General features: G+C 39.8%; 2 protein-coding genes across 3 annotated transcripts in view; both read left to right on the top strand.

Annotated features, from left to right (window-relative positions):
• Positions 1-16,183, top strand: part of fbxl2 (F-box and leucine-rich repeat protein 2) — a 28,288-nt gene extending 12,105 nt beyond the window's left edge. Inside the window, exons 4-15 of the mRNA XM_037693680.1 lie at positions 8,405-8,459; positions 9,915-9,989; positions 10,145-10,239; positions 10,693-10,857; positions 10,996-11,122; positions 12,737-12,811; positions 12,931-13,061; positions 13,177-13,237; positions 13,366-13,410; positions 13,724-13,780; positions 13,859-14,071; positions 14,285-16,183. Coding sequence (XP_037549608.1) covers positions 8,405-8,459; positions 9,915-9,989; positions 10,145-10,239; positions 10,693-10,857; positions 10,996-11,122; positions 12,737-12,811; positions 12,931-13,061; positions 13,177-13,237; positions 13,366-13,410; positions 13,724-13,780; positions 13,859-14,071; positions 14,285-14,392 — 1,207 coding nt within the window. The 3' untranslated portion in view covers positions 14,393-16,183. The remainder of the gene's footprint in view (positions 1-8,404; positions 8,460-9,914; positions 9,990-10,144; positions 10,240-10,692; positions 10,858-10,995; positions 11,123-12,736; positions 12,812-12,930; positions 13,062-13,176; positions 13,238-13,365; positions 13,411-13,723; positions 13,781-13,858; positions 14,072-14,284) is intronic.
• A 1,468-nt stretch (positions 16,184-17,651) lies between these two features.
• The window catches only part of clasp2 (cytoplasmic linker associated protein 2), a 64,087-nt gene continuing 61,593 nt past the window's right edge, over positions 17,652-20,145 (top strand). For both annotated transcript variants that reach the window (XM_037693706.1, XM_037693705.1), the window contains exon 1: positions 17,652-17,898. In XM_037693706.1, the coding sequence (XP_037549634.1) occupies positions 17,701-17,898 (198 nt within the window). In that variant the 5' untranslated portion in view covers positions 17,652-17,700. The remainder of the gene's footprint in view (positions 17,899-20,145) is intronic.

Here is a 20,145-nt window from a genome sequence, read left to right as displayed (position 1 = left end):
TCATCTGATAGATTTGAGGTCATCAGGGTCAGATCAGGTTCACTACAGTCCCCCCTTTGGAAATCATCACCTGTCCATGGGGATGAATTCCAACCGTGAACTTAGACCTTCAAATGTCCTTGAGCTTGATGTAATCCAGCAAGGAAGACCAAAGTCAAAAGTAATCCAGCAAGGAAGACCAAAGTCAGAAGTAATCCAGCAAGGAAACAAAGTCAAGGTAATTCCACAATGTTCTTGGTATTCCATTGTGTTGATTATAATCCCATATCGTCTCGATAATTCCATTGTAGCAATGCTTTAACCCCTTGGAAACAGAGTCTGTAATCCATTGGAAAAAGTCATATAATCCACAACGGTAAATCCACAGCGATTGGAAGTGTTGATTAATCAGCATACAGAGGGGTACCCTTGGGTTGAACTGAAGAAGCGGCCACTGGATGAAGAGTTGAGACCAACGTCAGGATTGCAGGTCGCCTCCAGCGAAGGTTGTCTCCAGCGACGTCCAGCCTGTGCCGTTCTGGTTCAATGTGTCATGCAATTATGTGGTTTAAGGTGGGCTTATGAAGGGGATTTTACATAAGGCCTTAAACTATATGCATCTGGTGTGTAAGCTATTATGGTTGGGAACAGCTACAACTACCAGTTAAGGGGTGGAGAATGCTGAAAAAGGGGTACTACAGGGGTTTATGCCTATAGAAAAGGGTTCCAAACTATTTTTCCATTTCTAACTTGGTTTAAGTTAGCTTTACATGGTAAAATATAGTTTGGTGTAATTGTCTGTTGTCTTTTAGACGAACGACTTGAGATTGGGTGTTTGGTTTTCCCATAAATGTTTTGGAAGTCTATGGCGAGACTTATCAAAAAGAATTAGCTACCCCCCCGAATAGAATTGTTCGAGTAGGTTCGGCTTAAGCGTTGTGAGATCAACGTAGATTATGGTACTCAAAGTAGCAATAATATACATTGACTCCGCAAAGATTGCAATTTAATGAATGAACTGCATGTTGGCATGGTCAAAGGCTTCTTAGTCTCTAACTTACTACACAACAAAATTCATTCTTACCTCAGAAACAATACCAAAATCAACTAAACAACGTTTCAGCACCGACAAGAGTAGTGACTAAGCATCTAGAAACATCGTTTCACTGCTTCTCCTCACCCTGGTTGCCAGATTTCAGTCACGCTGTCCCGTTTTATCAAGGGTAGGTCCTGTGAGTTTAAACTATGGTTAAGTTTATTATCCATTAGTTATCTTCTGCTTGGATGACCCTTGTTCCCACGAGGTCAGATTTTGTGAGATCTTTGTCTCCTGAGGAGTTATTGCACGCCTTGTGTTGTTTAACCTGGTTACGATGTACCCATTTAACAGTTGGCTCTTTTTGGCCTTTACTGATTTTTATCTGGTAGACAATTGGAGACACTTTGTCGACTATCAGGTGGGGTCCAGTCCATCTGGGCATCAGCTTACGGGCGAGAGTTCCGGTCCCGGACTCTACTCTCCCAGTTTTGGGTGCAAACGTGTAGTACCAGACCCTGTCTCCCACTTGGAGTTCCTCGTAAGAGGCCTTTTGGTCGTAGTACGCTTTGCGTCCTTCAGCTGATTTTTCCAGGTTTTTCTGTGCGAAAGCAAAAGTGTTCTTAAGGTGTCTTTCCAAGTCTTTCATGTATTGTTGTGTGGTGTAGGCTGTTGCCATGGCAGCATCGCCTGGTTGGTACAACAGGTGCAGAGGGAGAGTCATTTGTCGACCCGTCATCATCTCGAAAGGAGCGATGCCAGTCGACGTGTGTGGAGTGGCCCTTATGGCCATGAGGACCAGAGGGAGTTTCACGTCCCAGTCCTTGTGGTTTGCGGCTACGTATTTTTTCAAAATACTCACCACAGTCCTGTTTGCTCTCTCAACCTGGCCTGAAGCCTGTGGGTGGTAGCCAATATGGAAGTTGGCTTTGACGCCTAGCGTCTTCCACAGTTCCTTCATTACTTCACCTGTGAAGTGTGTACCTTGGTCTGAGTTCACCCTAAGGGGAAGTCCAAACCTTGAAAATACATGATTCATTAATAACATAGCAGTGGTTTGTGCTGTGTCATTAGGGGCTGGTAGACATTCTACCCATTTGGTAAACGCGCAGGTTACCGTGAGAAAATATTTATTTCCTCTAGAGGTCTTTGTGAGTGGTCCGACCCAGTCAATCTGGAGGTCCGACCATGGAAATGCAATGCCTCTACTATGCAGTGGTGCTCTGTGAAGTGGTCTGGATGGTTGAAACTGGCCACAGATCAGGCACCCTTTTATGTAGTCCTTGACATCCTTTTTCATTCCAGGCCAATAAGCAATTTGTTTTAATGCTTTCAGCGTGGCATTGTCACCCTTATGTCCTGCGGACGGAAGGTCATGTGCATGGACTAACATCACCCCCCTGTGGTCATGGGGGACCACGAACACAGGTGAGGACGTCCGTCCATGAGCGAAAGTTAGGATGCCTTTAAGTAGTTTTAGCTGTTTTCGCAGCTGAAAGAGGACTTTGAGGTCTGGATTGGAATCCAGCTCGTCTTTCGATGGAGTGTATTTGTCTGGGTCAGTCAGATACAGCATCATCGAGTTAATTGCAGGATCCAACTTCTGAAGTTGGATGATGTCTGGGTCAGTCAGCATTGGGCGCACAGAAACTGTGTTATCAGCAGGTTTAGCTGCAGCTTGTGCACGTGTGACTGCCATTACCTCAGTTGTAGCTTGTGACGACTGAGTGTTGAGTAGCCAGGAGGGGTCAAAGGACCACATGGGTCCGTCAACGGCTCCTTCTTTGGCTAGGGAGTCTGCAAGGTCATTGTAGTGCTTGTCATCGCCTGGGACTCTAGAGTGTCCTGGAACTTTCTTCCAGAATATCTGTAGATCATGTGATGTCACTAAGTGATCACATGTCATGAAAAGCTCTTTGTGTTTTACCACCTTTTTGTTGCTTGTGAGAAAACCGTTCTGTTTCCACAGAGCGAGATGACACAAGAAACTGAGTCGAGCATAGTTAGAGTCAGTGCAGATGACTAGCGTCTGGATGGAGCGTTCTACTGCCATCTGTAGGCCTATTAGGATTGCAGCTATCTCAGCGTACTGAGAAGACTGAGAGCCTAATTTATAGCCAAATGTGACCTGTTCTTGGTCCTGGAGGAGAACTCCTCCAACACCTGCTTTGCAGATTGTCTCGTGGTGGAATGAGCATCCATCCACGTACATTGTTGCCATATCTTTGCAGATATTGCTATCAAAGAAGTGGTGATTTGGGTCCTCAGCAGCTGAGGGTTTGCTCACAACCGGCTGTTGGGTGGCTGGTACATCCTGTGTACATTCTTGGCAGATTGCCAAATCAGTGCCCAAGTGCGACTTCTTATTTTGACCGTAGCGGATGTCTAGGTTAAAACTTTGAAGTGCCATTAGCCATGTTGCAACGCGTGAGTTTGTCACCACACCATCTCTGATGCGTTGGCTGTTCAGAAACATTACTGGCTGGTGTTGTGTCTCAACAATAATCCTCTGTCCACCAATATAGCAGGAGAAATGTTTCACTGAAAATGAGCATCGATCACTCGGCGGTGAACGAGGACTTTGCTTCAGATATTTCTAAAATATCTGTACTGGTTTTGTGAGAGAGAGAAGAGTTTAAGATGAAATGGAGATTTATCTTACAGAGAACTATGTGAGGGAATTAATATCTGTAGACCAGAACGTGCACGCTTCATCAGATCTCAGCTCGCCTCCGGTACACTTTAGTCGAAGAAGAGACCGTTACCTGGTTGATGATAGATCAGCTCGATAGAGAATCCTCCAGACCTTTCAGCGTCTCCGTTGAGAGCTGCTGAAATCCTTAGATAGTCGTGCGTGGGTTGTTCAAACAGAAGTTATAATTCCAAACGTCTCTGACTCTCCTGAATTCTCGAATTCTCTTCAATTCACTTCACCATTCTCCATGAATTCTCCATGAATTCTAACAAATTCTAACCTGAACTGGGAAGTTGCCACATTTTAAATGGGTCGACTTCCGGTTCAATTTAGAGCTTTCTGATTCGTGGATGTACCAGAAAGAGGTGTGTTTTTGACGTAAGGTATTATCAAAAGTCGAGGTCAGGGAATGAATTTGTTTTCAACATACAGAAAAGATTATTGCAGAATACCAGACTTTTTGGAGCCTCACTCTGTTGTATCTTTCCAAATAGTAAAACATGACATCCCATTTTCAGTAAACATTTAGTTGACCGAAGCTTCAACTTTCACATACTTACGACAGCTTGCTCATTGAAGACAGACAATCAAGAAATGCATATTAACCTGATTTCTTCTTTGAATGAGGAATAAAAATCATTACTTACTGTTTATGTAAAATAAAATGAGTAGTTCTTTTTCAACCTGTAAGCATTGAATGGAACTAACCCAATTTGATTATCAAACATTTGTAAAACAGTAATGATTATAGAGGATTGTCTTTTCTGCTTGATTAATTCAAGAAAGAAAGTCATCAGATGGCTCAGACTTATTCAGATCAATGAAAATAACAGTCTCTGTTCATCTGATAGATTTGAGGTCATCAGGGTCAGATCAGGTTCACTACATCTATGAAAATTAGTTTAAATAACTACATGATTATCTGAATAACTTGTGCTTTGCTGCAAATTTAAAGTGAAATGGTGAAAAAGAAACCCCGGTTTTGTTTTTCCTGCTCACAGCTCAGAAACATGACAAGCAAACACTGTGAGGGTTTGTAACGGTAGAAAGTGCATCATTCTGTGGTGTATTTTGGCTACTGTGCTCCTTTAAGAACATCATTTAAAAAACCAAAAATATTCAGTTAATTTGATTAATTCCCTTTAGCATCGGTGCTTATGTCTGATCCGTCACTGCGAGCTTGCGCTTGTTTTTGAGCTGGCCTGCCTCTCAGCTGGTGCATCATAAACAGCTGCTATCTGGGCCAGCGGCGGCGTTGGATGTAAACTGTGAAAAACAGCCGTCATGTGGAGGAGCCCTGTCTGACAGGGGAGCCTCAGAGAGGTTCAGGGTCCCCCTGCGCAGAAAAACAAAACAAAAACACTGACTCAGCACGCTCCTCGACCGACACCACCCAAAAGGATGTCTGAGCTGTTGCCGTAGCAACCAGCCCCAGACTGCGTTCGAAAGCTCAACTCGCTCTCATCTAGCCACACTTAAAGGGTCAGGTGCACGTTTTGTCGTTCGAATCTCGTCTGGAATAAGTAGACGAATTCAGACAGGATCTGACGGAGCAGTCGGAAGCTATTAGCTTTTGTTTCCCCCAGACACCGTATCCTGCGTTTGCTTTCTTGTGTGTAATGATGTGAAAATAATTTAATTACTCAGACTGTGCCTCTGAATTTTGCTGTACTTTTACCATTTTCCACTTTATTAAAATAAATAGTCCATGTCAGCGATACAACGGTCTATATTTTCATCCACTTCTGAGCTGGTCTTATCTTTGATTATTAAATGTCAAAACCATTCAGTCGGATTGAATGTTTGCTTTCCTCTGAGTGTGATTAACTGATTTCTGAGGCTGGTAAAAGGCCTCTCAGACACACTTAATGGCTAGCCGGGTTGTATTTGATTAAAACGGACAGTCTTGTCGATGATCATGGCCATTAACCAGTTATTAGAAGCGAGATCGATGAGTGGGATTGTTCAGCTGCTCAGGCCGCGTGCGGAAAGTGTGTTTGCATGTTCTCGCTAATTCACGGCTGTGGTGTACATTACACAGACATGTCCCAACATGCCCCAACCCAGCACATCAAAACACGCAGACTTTGCATGCGCCGATGTGAAGGAAACAATGGTCAGCTCGTGTTCAGAGGGGGGTCAAAAGGACATTCACACTCCATCAGCTACATTTTCTACAGTTTGCTGCTTTGAGTTTGTAAAAGCAAACCTGTCATTTTATTAGTGATTAATGAGGAGGGAGCTGTACAGATTTGACTACATGCTTATGGGAGTCCTCGTGTTCTGTAGGTTTGTGTCTGTCCCAGCCCTGTCTGACTGCCAGAGATTACTCATTGGCAGATTAATGGATTGAGCTGACCCAGTAGCCTGCTGTGTGCAGCCCTTTGTGGCTGAACCGGCCCTCAGCTGAAACGCAGCGTAAATGTAAAGACTTTTCTGCTACACACCAAACGCACCACAGGGACTGTTAAACTCCCTCTCTTCAAATAAGACGAACTTTTATTATATCACGATGAAAAGACACAGCTGTGTAGGTCAAACCTTGGAAATTACATTATGCGTGATATTAATGCTCAGAGCTTGTGTTGGTTTAGTTTTAGTTTATTATTTTATCGAATATGTAAAAAAACAAACAAAAAAATACAGCATGAAGCATAATGTCAGAACTTTTTGTTTTACATATTCAAAGGAGTGGGTAGAATAAACTTATCAAAATTCCCACTCCTTGACCACATACATAATCTTACATTTATTCCATGTATAAAACAACTAAACCCATATTTAACCCATTAATATCCGTTTAAGTTAACGATGGTAGATGAACAATTATTATTCCTTTAACTTAACCAAACAAACAAAAAAAAAAACAATCTAAAGCATCAATAACAAATAACAAAAACCCCAACAATAATTGAGTAATAATATTATATATTATATCCAGCAATAATTATATGTTTATATGATAATTTGAACAGTTTTATGTTTGGACATTGTCTAAGTTTAGTTTTCAAATTATTCCAAAGTTTGACTCCACTTACTGATGCACAAAACTTTTTTCTAGTAGTTCTGAATTTGCATATTTTAAACTGTGATTCCCCATTAATGTATACATTTGCTACTTGGTCTTAAATAAGTTTTGAATGTTTTCCGGTAATTGTTTATTTTTGACTTTGTACAGAATTAGAGCTGTCTCTGTAGTTTAACTGTGTCAATGAACTTTAATAATTTAGATTTTACAAATAATGTATTAGTGCTTTCTAAATATTCCACCTTGTGGATTATTCTTATTGCTCTTTTCTGTAGTATTGTTAATGCCTGTAGTGTAGTTTTGTAATTATTGCCCCAGATTTCTGCACAACTTAAATAAGGTAAGATTAGTGAACAGTAGAGTACATGTAATGTTTTTTGTTCTATGACCGACTTGTCATTGTTTAAGAGGTTGATATTTCGTGAGACTGTACTTTGAACATATTTGATGTGTGGTTTCCAGTTGAGTTTATCATCATTAATGACACCAAGAAATTTGTTTTCATGAACTCTTTCAATTTTCACTCCATCTATTTGTATTTGAATTTCTGTATGTGATTGACAGTTCCCAAATAACATTATTTTTGCTTTGTTTAGGTTCAAGGGCAGCTTATTTTCATCAAAACACATTTTAAGTCTGTTCAATTCATCGGTTACATCCTTTAACAGTTGTTCCATGTCATTTCCAACACAAAAAATGCTTGTATCATCCGCAAATAGTATACTTTTCATTATTTCAGATACAATACATAGATCATTTACATAAATTATAAACAGTTTGGGACCCAGGACTGACCCCTCTCAACTACTACCATGTCAAATTGTAGGTTAATATCTCTAAATTTGACAAAGTTACAGGCATTTTTGTGATGGCAGGTGTCAATGATTTGTGTTGAACCACTTGAATTATGTTGACTCCAATAGCTGTAGAAGTTTTATTCAAATATATTGTGGTTCAGGAGATATTTTGCTAACATACCATGCTTCGGCTGACCCAAACAAATAATGTCAAAGCTTCAAGCAAAGATTTTGTACAATGTTTAGAGCTTAGTCATTGTTAGGGATGATGCTCAGCTACTACCACACTTCATTTTAGCTCAATATCTGGAAACTTGGCCAAGTTACCACCATTGTGTTTCTACAGTCAGTTGGCTATGGCAGCCATCTTGAAATAGGCTGACTAAACGTTAGTCACTTGTAGATGTGCATCCACTGATTATTTTCTGTGCGTTTGAATACAATTTCTCCAGTGCTTCATGAGATATTTTACTAACAGACGGATAACGGTGAGTTCAACCGTTAATGTCAAATTTATTAAAACAGTTGGGGATCAGTCTCAGCTACTACCATGCCAAATTATAGCTAAATATCTGTAAAATTGTTAAATTATTATTTTCTTTTTTGTTCGGTTAGCTTTGCTGTGGTGGCCATCTTGAATGAGGTTGACTCTAAAAGTTAATCTGCTGTAGATGTGCATCCAGTGATTACTTTCTGAGTGCTTGATAAAAAATAAAAATCTGTTCTGTTGAACACAGCAGCAAAAACATGATCGCCCTTTCCCCTCCGATGGCAGCGAAAGTCATTAAACCTTAAGAAGTGCTGATGATGTAGCTGTTTGATCATGACTGCGTGTCTAAGATAATCTCCTTTCCTGTTTCTCTCTGTAGAATCTTCTCCTATCTAGATGTGGTCACTCTCTGTAGGTGTGCCCAGGTATCCAAGGTAAGATCTATTAAACGCCTCAAACCACTCATGTACATAGTTAAATGGTTTCCAAATTCTGAATTTGCAACGTTTTTTTTTTTATTTTAAGTTTCTCAGTTTTGTCAAAGCTCCAAAATTCACAGTTGTAACCCGTGCCTTTGTGTAATAAGTTGTTTTTCTCTGCAAAAAGAAGCTGAGAACTAGTTTACTGATTTTTTAAAAAATTTTATTAAAAGCTTTGTGAAACATGTTATGCTAAAGAGCTCAAACCACACTGAGCGTCCGCCATTTTGAGAACCGAATAAAGGAAGGAGAGACGGCCCATGTCATGTCAAGGGGCCTCCCTCTTATTTTCTTAAAGAGACATGCTGCTCACTCCCTCACTATCCATCCTTCGGTTCAAACAGCCTTATACTGCCATCCGCTGGTTGAAAAATATACTATAATCAAAAGAAATTAACAAACATTTCTTCTTCAATTTGACAATAATTACTAATTATTGTCAAATTTCAAACAATATTATCGTTTATCGTAATAATTTCTGAGACAATTAATTGTCCAGCAAAATTTGTTATCGTGACAGGCCTAATAATGACCTTATAATCCGGTGCGCCTTATAGTCCGAAAAATACGGTAACTTTCCATTTTTCCTCTGTCTTTATCTTAATGAAAGCCATGTCCTTTACATTTGATAAACCAAGTGCTCTCTTTTTTTGTCTAAATGAACATTTGAGATGTTGGTTCCAGAAAACTGCTGATTTTTGTTGGACATCTTTGTAGTAGTATATTGAGTGTGGAGGAAAATACTTGCACTTGCTGTTGGGTTGGTGTCAGACCCTTCAGCAGACTGTAAACATTCAGCCGAAGTCAGAAGTAATGGTTAACAACAATTTAAACATTTCAAAGGCCTGAGGCAAAGTCCAAACCTAAAGATTTTAACTGAGGATCAGTGGTTCTAAACAGCGTGACTGGGAGTGATGGGATTCCAAATCATTCTGATGCAACTATTCATTGAGAGAGTATAAATATTTAGGAAATACTGGTTTCAATAAAAACATTAAAAAAATGTGTTTATTTACACCAACTGATCAGATAAAACTCAGTTTTATAAATATTTAACATGTATTAAACACATTTTTTGTTGGTATCAATTCATAACAAATCTAAGTAGCTAAGTTACCTTCTTGTCTGTTATTGTCAACGTTGTTTTAAGTATAGCTAAAATCCCTCCAATTATTTCTTTGTTTTTGTTATTATCGTTTATTGAGACCTTTTAAGTATTAAAGTTGGAGCAAATTCTAATTTTCTAAAGCGAACAGTTTTATCAGATAAAAACCGATCAGGGGATATGTTCCATTGCTGCTCTGTGATGCAGAGGTTAATGATCTACAGTTTTCACTCCATGTCACGAAACAAGCAGCACCTTCCCCCCTCCTCCACCTCTGTCAGACCCTCTCCTCTGTGTCCTCTCAGGCGTGGAACGTCCTGGCTCTAGATGGCAGCAACTGGCAGAAGATCGACCTGTTCAACTTCCAAACAGACATAGAGGTGAGCAGAGATAAATCAGTGCTCCTGGGTTTGCAGTCTCCTCGTTCAGTGGCGTTACCCACCCTGAATCTTTGTGCTGGGTCAGTAGTTGACTGTGACGTCTCAGCTGATGCAGCGTCTCGTCACCCTGGTCTTATTTTTCTCTCGTTTCTCAGGGCCGGGTGGTGGAGAACATCTCAAAGCGTTGTGGAGGCTTCCTGAGGCAGCTCAGCCTCAGAGGCTGCCTGAGTGTCGGCGATGCCTCCATGAAGTGAGATTCTTATTGTCTCTGACACACAGGATAAACATTTCATGACTTTGGCTAAAACTCATCCTCTAGTTTGATTTTTATTTTTAAATTTTTTTTAACTGGCTGTGTTTTGTCTCTGTGTGATTGTTTATTGTGCTTCTTCGTTCCCAGGGGACTTAGCTAGGATTTTTCTAAATTATTTTTAGTCTCAGTTTATTTTCTACCCATTTGAAATAAAAACAACACAATAAACTTCTTTATCTTCAACTAGTTTAATTCAAAAGACCTTTATTCCTTTTTTAAGAGTCACTTTTAAAGAAGCACAAGATGTTCTTCAGTGAGTCAAAGCTTTTATGTATAAACAACATGCGCAATAAAAAAGTCCCCCAAGGACATGTGGCTCCCGAGCTTCTCCTGGAATCTTAACTTTCATTTATTCATTGAAGCGATTCTGACAAATCATCTGTTTCCCAGGACGTTTGCTCAGAACTGCAGAAACATCGAAGTGCTGAACCTGAACGGCTGCACCAAGATCACAGACAGCACCTGCCTCAGCCTCAGCAAGTTCTGCTCCAAGCTCAAACTGTTAGATCTCACTTCCTGTGTGTCGATTAGCAACCACTCCCTCAAGGCCCTCAGGTACGGCAATCACTGAAGCCTCTTAATAACAAACCTTCTTCTCCAAGTACTTACACTTTGTGTGCTTTCTTTTTACTAAACGGTGGCTTGTTCTTTTTCTTTTTTAATCTTCACCATGAAATGTGGCTCATTGCTTAGTGATGGCTGCAGAATGCTGGAGATGTTGAACCTGTCTTGGTGTGACCAGATCACGCGTGACGGCATTGAGGCCTTAGCCAGAGGCTGCACTGGTTTACGAGCACTTTTCCTCAGAGGCTGCACACAGGTAAACACACCAGCAGATTTATGTTATTTTAAGGCACTTCAAGACATAATTAGGGCGTCTACCAGAAGACAAGTCCTTTCCTCTTTAAGGATCCTCTTGTTTCATTGTAAGGTGTTGTTATAAAAAGCATTTATTGTTTTTCTGTAAGCTTTTTGCAGTCTTACTACTTCTGCTTACTTACTGCTTAATTTAGCCGTTCCGTTCATTTAGAAAGTTCTGCTCATTCAAGAAATGAATACTATTTTGGCTTTTGTAACATTTATACTTCTTGAAATATTTTCCTTTATTTGCAGATATTTTTTCCATAGAAATACAGTAGTCCTTCATTTATTGTGGGGGATCTGTACCCTGAAGCTTTGCGATAAGTGAAAAACCGCAAAGTAGGAATAGTAGTACAAGTAGTAAGTACAGTAGTAGTTTTATTTTAGTATTTATATATATATAATATAAAGTCGCTTTAAACCCTTCTCACACTCGTGCAGTATTCTAAACAATGTTTCTAAACTCTAAACACTCTAAAAGAGCACAGCATGTCACGATCTCAGCTCTCTACCACGGATGCGCTCTGTGCTCTCGGCCACGCCCACTTCTCCAATGCACAATGGAGATCACAGAGGAGGTAGGAGGAGCTGCAGGAGGAAGTTTCTCCTGCAGTGTGGGCTGCACAAATGTGCAGCAGGTGCTAAATAATTTAAAATAATTATTTTTAAATAAAAAGTTTCATGCTGATCATGTGGCTCATCCATCATGTCCAATCTTATTTTGAAAAACTGGGATAGTGCGAGTCCATGAAAAATGAACCCCAAAGTAGCGAGGGACTACTGTACATTAAGATCTCTTCAATTAATTGAAAAACATTTTCTATGAAATCTGCTTTAGCACTCTTGCTCTGATTTTTGTCATCTTATACTACGTTTAGCTAGTTGTTTTTGTTACTTTTATCTTTTAGGGAGTTCTCCCTTAAACTTTTAACAGCTCAGTTTCACCTTCATCACATTTCATCAGTCATTCAGCACTTTTGCAGAAAATGCACTTTTTCTGATTATTTACTAAATCTGCTCTAAATGAAAAGGGAAGCAGACACAGTAGAAGTCTCACCTTTTATAAATATGGTTTATGTCCTGATGAGATACTTTCATCGATATTAATAAAAAAAAAATGTAAAACTAATTGGTAAAACAACAGCAAACGTTGAAAAAATACCTACAATTTTTTTAATAAAGATGAATTTACCCCGTACTGCACACTTACTTGTGCTGAAAAGAAATATCAGAAAAGGAAATGTGTGATTCCCCCCCCCCCCCCACACACACACACACTTTTTGTCTCATTATATATTACATATTTTTATAAAGTGACTTATCTAAAGCCACAATTTTCTTTTTCTGTTGCCTGTGTAGAGAAATTTTATCAAGGTTATTATTTCATTTCCTCACCCAAATGTTGTTGCTACATCTTATAAGACCATTAAATAATCTGATTAGGAGAACAGAAGAACAAAGTAAAGGATCCTCGGATTTTTGGAAAACAATTTGACATTTTGTGTCTTTTATCCATCATTTAAAAATGCAACCTGTACCTTTTAATAGAAACAAGTTTTTTATTTCACCCCAGCTGGACGATGGAGCTCTGAAACACCTACAGAAGCACTGCCCTGAACTCACCACCATCAACATGCAGTCTTGCACAGTAAGACAAACATTTGATTGTTGCCTTTCAGGAGGGAGATATGATCAGCAATGCACAAGGGAAGTGTTTGCATGTCTGCGTGCTGTTGTCATTTGTTTTTGTGCATCTCATGCCACCAGCAAATAACAGATGAAGGCCTGGTCAGTCTGTGCCGGGGATGCCACAAGCTGCAGATCATCTGTGTGTCCGGCTGCAGCAACATCACTGATGCCTCTCTCACTGCACTGGGACTTAACTGTCCTCGGCTCAAGTAAGAAGCACACCTCTCCCAACTTTTAAGAGTTACTAAAAATATTCCCATATGCTGACACCATGTGTTGTTGCTTCATGTGGTTTCCCTCATTTTATTTTTTCTGTGTTCCAAGAATCCTTGAAGCTGCACGATGCTCCCATGTTACAGACGCTGGGTTCACAATGCTCGCCAGGGTGAGTTTTATTCTGCTGTCTGTCTTCTGTAAGCTTATCATGAGGCTAATCATCTCATTCTCCTTTCTGTTTTTTGAGGCAAATTGGATGCTCTTGTCACAAACCCATCTTTCTGTTTATCCTCACAGAATTGCCATGAACTTGAAAAAATGGACTTAGAAGAATGTATTTTGGTAAGTGAATCTGTGATGTTGTTGCTGTATATTTGAGATGAGTTTGGAATTGTTTGTGGCTTTTATCTGTCTGAAAAGAGGTCATATTGTGGGAAGAAGGCTGACGTAATAAGAGTGTTGATAAGAGTGTGTTTCCTGTTAAGACAGTTAGTGATCCAGTTGTGTAGCATTTGAATCAGAAGGCAGAGAAGATGAGAACGCTGGATTTAGAATATTGTTATACAACTCATTACCCCACATTGAGGACTAAGCCTCTCAGCGGTCCCAAGTCATGCGAGGCCAATTCACTAATCAAGTGTTGTCCTCTCTTCAGGTGACAGACAACACTTTGGTTCAGCTGTCAATCCACTGCCCGCAGCTGCAAGCGCTGGTGAGCATTCTCACCTATAAGGTTTGAGTTTGTGCTGCTCATTCGAGCATCTTCAACAAGTCTCTCTGTTGCGTTCAGTCCCTGTCCCACTGCGAACTCATCACAGATGACGGCATCAGGGCACTGAGCAGTAGTGCCTGTGGTCAAGAGCGCCTCACGGTGGTGGAGCTGGACAACTGCCCCCTTATCACCGACGTGACCCTGGAGCACCTGAAGAACTGCCATCGCCTGGAGCGCATTGAGCTCTACGACTGTCAACAAGTCACCAGGGCTGGCATCAAACGCATCAGGGTAAGCAATGGAAAAATTATGCCACTGTATAAAAACAAGAGTTAAATAAGATAAAAAGCTACTTTGAAGTGTGCTAAATTATTAAAACATCAGTCCTTCTAATTACAGTTAGGTCCACTCTAATACATGTTCATAGTTATATTTACAAAAAAGCTTTCATAAATCTTGAGTTTATTTTTTTTTTTTAATACTAAATGCATCTCTTCTGCACAGGCGCAGCTTCCAGAGATCAAGGTGCATGCATACTTTGCCCCTGTAACGCCCCCTCCCTCTGTACATGGAGGTGGCCAGCGTCTGTGCCGCTGCTGCATCATCCTCTGACAGTGGAGGGCCAGGGGGGGCCACCTCTGTCTACAGGTCCTGCTGCTCTGATCGGGCCTGATTCAAAAGGTGGAGTGAGAGGAGATTGGGAAGGTGGCGTAGGAGAGAGGAGGGGCTGGACCCGCTCACTGCTCCTAATCACTGATCATTATCCAGACTGAATGCCACTGATCCCCGATCTGTCCATACCACCTCTTCTCTTTCTTCTTCATCAACCAGCGTTACAGCAGTTTGGGTTTAAGCTGCAGAGAGGTTTGAGGAAAGAGACAGGAATGAATGGACTTTCTTTTTCTCTCTGTCTTGTTCTCCCCTTTATCCTTAAAAAATGACAACTGGCTCTCCACTACATACTGCCTCACACCCCTGATGCCCCTTTGGGTTTAAAAGACTGCAAATGGTCTGCTGCTGATAGACTATGGATCAAACAAACAAACAAAAAAAAAATATGATCATCTTGGAAAGCAGGCCTCTGTGGAGTTATCATCTCAGCCAATCACATGACACCTCTCTGTGACCATCCTGTGATTCAGTCTACTTTGACCAATGGACACGGAGCTGGGCTGTGGGGGAAATGCAGATCTCCAGTGAAGCTTTGTCACAGCCGGCTCAAGACTGCAGTCTAGAGGATTTTGGACAGACAAGAAGTACAAAACAGGACATGTAACATATTTGTTCATCTGAAGACAAAAAAAAAAAAGAAGACAAAACAACTGTGGAGATTTTAATTCTGATTGTACAGAGAATGTTTAAAAAAAAGTACAACACAGAACCACTCGTTCAAAAATCTAATAAGGCCATTGAAAACTGTTTTCTTATTTCCAGTGCTTATTGTAATTGTCCATGCCTGTCCACTCAGAGAGGGGCATATGCTTGTCTTTTTTATGTAAAGAAAAAACTGTTGCTGTTTCACAAAAAAGGACCTATGATTCAGACCTTGAGGGTCAGAAATATTCAGTTGGCACTAAATGTTTTGGGGACAATAGGCACTCGTGAATTTTTTGGTCCAGTTGACTTGTAGGCCCTGATCCAGTCCTGTCGGTAGCCCTGTCAGCTATCTCCTACTTGACCACTTAGCCTTTGTTTACATTTCTAAATGGCTTGTGCAATGGCTTCAAATGTGAAAAACAAATCTCCACAGGTCTAAGATATTGGGTATGAGACTGAGTAAAGACACCTCAAGTATTTGACAATCACATGGTTTTATGTATTTAAAGTTTATTTAGAATAGAAATGTGCAATTGTCGGTTTATGTATGCTGTAAGAGATTATGAATTGGGTTTTGTTTTCTCAGTCCTTCAGACTCTGAGCAGCACAAGAATAATTATTAATAGACTTTTACACATCTGTTGAAATCTGTCAGCCATATTGGTTAAAATACTTATTAACAAATGACTTTGTCAGTACAGAACATTCAGGAACAGAGTTATATTTAGTGAAAGTAGAGCCCTAGAATCAATTTATTTTGCTCAAATAAAGTGAAGAATTTTAATATTTATTTAATCAAGATGACTTATTTAAAGACATTCCCTTTTTACCACAACTTAAAAAGCTTAAAAAGACAAAGTAATGCAACTTGAGGTATTATTATAGTGCCAAGTGCTTTAAGAATTAGGAGAGTGGCAGGGCAATGGATAGGACTGAAACTACAAGAGAATGTAAAGAATAAGAAAATGCTCAGATGATTGCTGACATGACTGGTTGTGAAACTAATGTCCTCTGTTTGACAACCGTTTTAACAGGTTTATGTTTAAGGAAATAAAGAAATACGTGAAAATTAAACGAATAAATAAAGATGACTAATACTAGTAAACGTGTTTTGTTTCTATGATGAGCTTTATTTACTTATGGGCATATTTTACAGTAAACTGCGGCAGTTCCGCATCTAGATGTCACCAAAGCGCCGTGTTCATTTAGCAGACACGGCCACACCAACAATCTTTTTGTTCTTAATCAAATTAAAACATATTCACTTATAACTATTGTCAAAACATTATTTAACATCGTTTATATTTATAAGTAATTCGTCGTGAATAAATGTATTTTATTTTTGATTAGGCACTAAGTTGGCCAACTGTGCGGTGCTCCGCCGGTAAACTGCAGTCTTCGATGTTGAGTCGAAAAAAGCACCCTTGCCATTAAAAGCACTTCCGTTATGGGAAGCGCTTCTTGAGACGCTTGTTTTCATCTGTATATTTAATAATAGGATAATAATAATAATAAAACTCCTGGTTTTCAGTACTTTAGGGACACAATTATCTAAATTTACGATATTGTACCACTGCTTATATCGGTAAAAAAAAAGTTACAGCCTCGAAATTTACACTATCCGTAACCGTTCCTTACTACAGAGCAATGGTACATTTTTCTGGAAAATTCATACCGTGGCAGCATAACCTGCCTTAAAAACACCTGTGTGACCAATTCATATATGGTTTTGAATATTAAACAAACAAAAAAAAAGCAGTAGATGTGCGTTTATAAGTGTAACGACTAAGACACAGATTCGCTTGTCGCATTTTTTCTTTCATTTTTATTATTGAATACAAATGGCTCTTTCACGCGACTTCACGAAGGGGTGTGTAAAGGCATGGGGTACTTTTTTCGGCACAACACTGGTTCGTCAACGTCCTGAGAGAGTCTCGGCAGCTCTCAGTGGTTTTAGTTGTAGCTGTGGTTATTATTACTGGATTAAAGTGAACCCGTTACCGGCGAATTGGAGCCGAGATCTTGTTTTGGTGGTTTTCTGGAACTTTCTCATGGACTGAAGCCGGGGTCATGAAGTTGAAGTACGGAGCGGAACCAGGCGATAGATAGGCCTGCGGATAAACATCAACGTTAGCAGGTTACGTTAGCCGATGTGGAGCTATTTGTATGGGTCACTCTGCTAACTAGCCTGATGCTATTATTGTTAGCATAACAGATAGTAAATAGGGCTGCTAGTTAGTTTTAATGTAGATATACTAACCAAACCTGCCTGGGTCAACTGCAGTTGCACGTTTCCTGAAGTTTCGTCGAGTTTTGAGCTCAACTTCTAAACGGCGGGCTACGGCATAGTTGTCGCAACGTTCAAAAATCGGGCTTTAGATTTGGGCTGAGGGGGGTGATTCTTGAGAGTAAGTCGTTTTTTAAAGGGGTTGCATCTTGATGATCAAATCTCGGTTGAACCCAGTTCAAACGGAACCCTCACTCTGCTCCTTAACTAAGCTACAATTCACATTTTTTGAGTTTTCTCCATACCCCTTCCCGCCGACCTTTGCTTCCTATCTTTGGCCGGCTTCAGTGGCTGGCCACACGGGACTGAGTGCCCGATGGAGGACCATGACAACATGGACTATTTTTACCAGCAGGTGCTGCAGAAAGACGTAACTCGCAGACTGCAGGTTGGCCAGGACCTGATTGACTACCTGAACGACCCGCAGCGCTCCCCGGACGTGGAGCAGGACAAGTCTCGGCTGGACAAAACCATCGACGAGTTGACGGGATGGATAAACGCCAGCAATTTCAAGGTGAGCAACATCAACTAGTCATCTTATTAGGGGGTTTCCTAGCTAAACGTGTTTATTTTTAACACATATTCTCACCAAAGCTAGAAAGAAGAAAGCTTTCTTGTTTGACACAGCCCAGTAGTTTAATCCTGTGAGACATTTTTAAATGTCTTCCCTGTCATCAAGTACTTTTGTTGGGTGTCCCCGTGGTTTCTTGGGCTTTCTTTTGTATTTTGGTTCAGACTGTCTGTGTGACGGAGACCCATTGTCAGCAGTGGACCACTGGTTGGATTGGTTGGGGGAAGGGTTCGAAGACATTACTGTTGTGACCCTTCTTCCTCTTTAATGTTCTTGAAACTGCTATTTTTAATCTGACATTTTATTTATTTTCTCATGTTCAGTCTCATTTCTCTTCTTGTGTGAGGTAGACTCATCTGCACTCTTTTCTTGAAATCTTGAATTATATTTTTGTACATTACTGGACTAACTGTTCAAGCTTGTAATTTGTTTCACAGTTGCTTGAAGTAATAAACTCAGTCTGTACTAATATGTTGGGCTCAACAGTGGAAAAAGTGTGTTCAGCATAGCAAAGCTGCCTCAGCCTCTTGGTAATATCTCATTGGACAGCAATCCTCAGCCAGAGATGATTTCTCATTATCCGCTGTTTCTGGACATGATGTAATCATTGGAGATTTATTTTCAGTAACTTACAGGAACTTCTTGTATATCTGACTTAAACCCTTATAAAAATCTTTGTTTTTATTCCTGATAAAGGAAGATTTATGGTAAATTGTATGTTGAAATAATCATTTATCAGCATAATCTGATTGTTAAAACCATCAAAGCCGTAGCTAAAATCTAAGATTAGCACAACAGTACAGTAGCTAAAACCAAAAACCAGCAACACAGATGTTTAAAAACTAAACTTTGTTGATCTGTAGGTAAAAGATTTAGCACACTAGTAGCTTAAACTAAAGTTAGAAAAACTGCAGCTAAAAGGTAAAATTAATGCAAAAGTAGCGAAAAGTTAAAATGAGGGAAACCAACAAAAATCGAAATCAGCAAAACCGTAGTTAACAAGTAAAACTAGCAGCCACCAGTAACTAAAAGCAGAAAATAGAAATAAAACATTAAAAGCTACATTTAATTAATATTTAAAATGTTTAAATTATTTTAAAAAGTATAAAAGGTAAACTTGAGAATGTCACTTGTTTTCTGAATTAGCTGAACGTTTTGATATTCACATTGTAAAAACTGCTGAACGTCTGCTGAAGTAGACTCCCAAAAATATATGGAAGAAAATTACCATAATTACGATAAATTGAAAATGTTGCTTCTTATCTCCGTGAGCTCTATCCCAAGTTTTGACACAGTAATATGTATATATATATATATATGTGTGTGTGTATTAGGAACGTGCGATATGGCATAAAATTCATATCACGATATGTATTGTGAAGGGTGGCGATAACGATATATAGCACAATATGTTTTTGATATAAAACTTGCTTTAAAAAAAAAGCATCGCGTGTCCTTTTGCCATCATATATTTTGAATTAAGAAAATTCCATTACTAGGTCCAGAGAGTTTTTAAATAATAAACAAATCAAGTATTGGGCGTCTTTCTTGTAGTGCAAAACAATGCACAATATATCAAATGTAGTTTTGGCCATATGTTTTAAACAGAAGAATATGATGTTACCTCTTAACAGTTTCCAGTCTTACTTAAGAAATGAACAGCAACAGAGCAGCATTTTACACTGAAACACTTCACCCTCCAAACCTCTAGTTGGCGCCACCTGCTTTAATGGAGAGCTGACACAAAATGAGTCTGTGGCTTTGACAGTAAAATCACACAACACAGCGTTCTTTTCACAGATCAGAGAGCAGGTTTCTCTAAAGCTGACCAATGCTTACTTTAACTTTCGATGGGGAAAAAAAAAAAAAACTTTCGACGGAACACAACGTTTTGCGCATGCGTCCGAATCCGGCAACACTACGGCAAGCCGGCTGTAGTTAGCTTGTAGCTTCGCTACTTAGCCCTAGAAGAAAAGACTTTAACGCCACTTGCGCACAGTTTTCAACTAAAAAAAGTAACGATTAAACTGACAACTCTGATTTTACTTCAGACACAGCATTACTGCGGTTAGCCGGTAGAAGACGGATCTCTATTGTAGGCTAAATTTCTATCGTTTTTACCGTATACCGTTTATATCGCACATTCCTAGTGTGTATGTATGTGTGTGTGTGTATGTATATATATATATA

Source organism: Nematolebias whitei, chromosome 19 (assembly GCF_014905685.2).
Source record: "Nematolebias whitei isolate Nwh7 chromosome 19, NemWhi1, whole genome shotgun sequence".
In the NCBI taxonomy this organism is placed as follows: Eukaryota; Metazoa; Chordata; class Actinopteri; order Cyprinodontiformes; family Rivulidae; genus Nematolebias; species Nematolebias whitei.
This window is presented reverse-complemented; position numbering and strand designations above follow the sequence as displayed.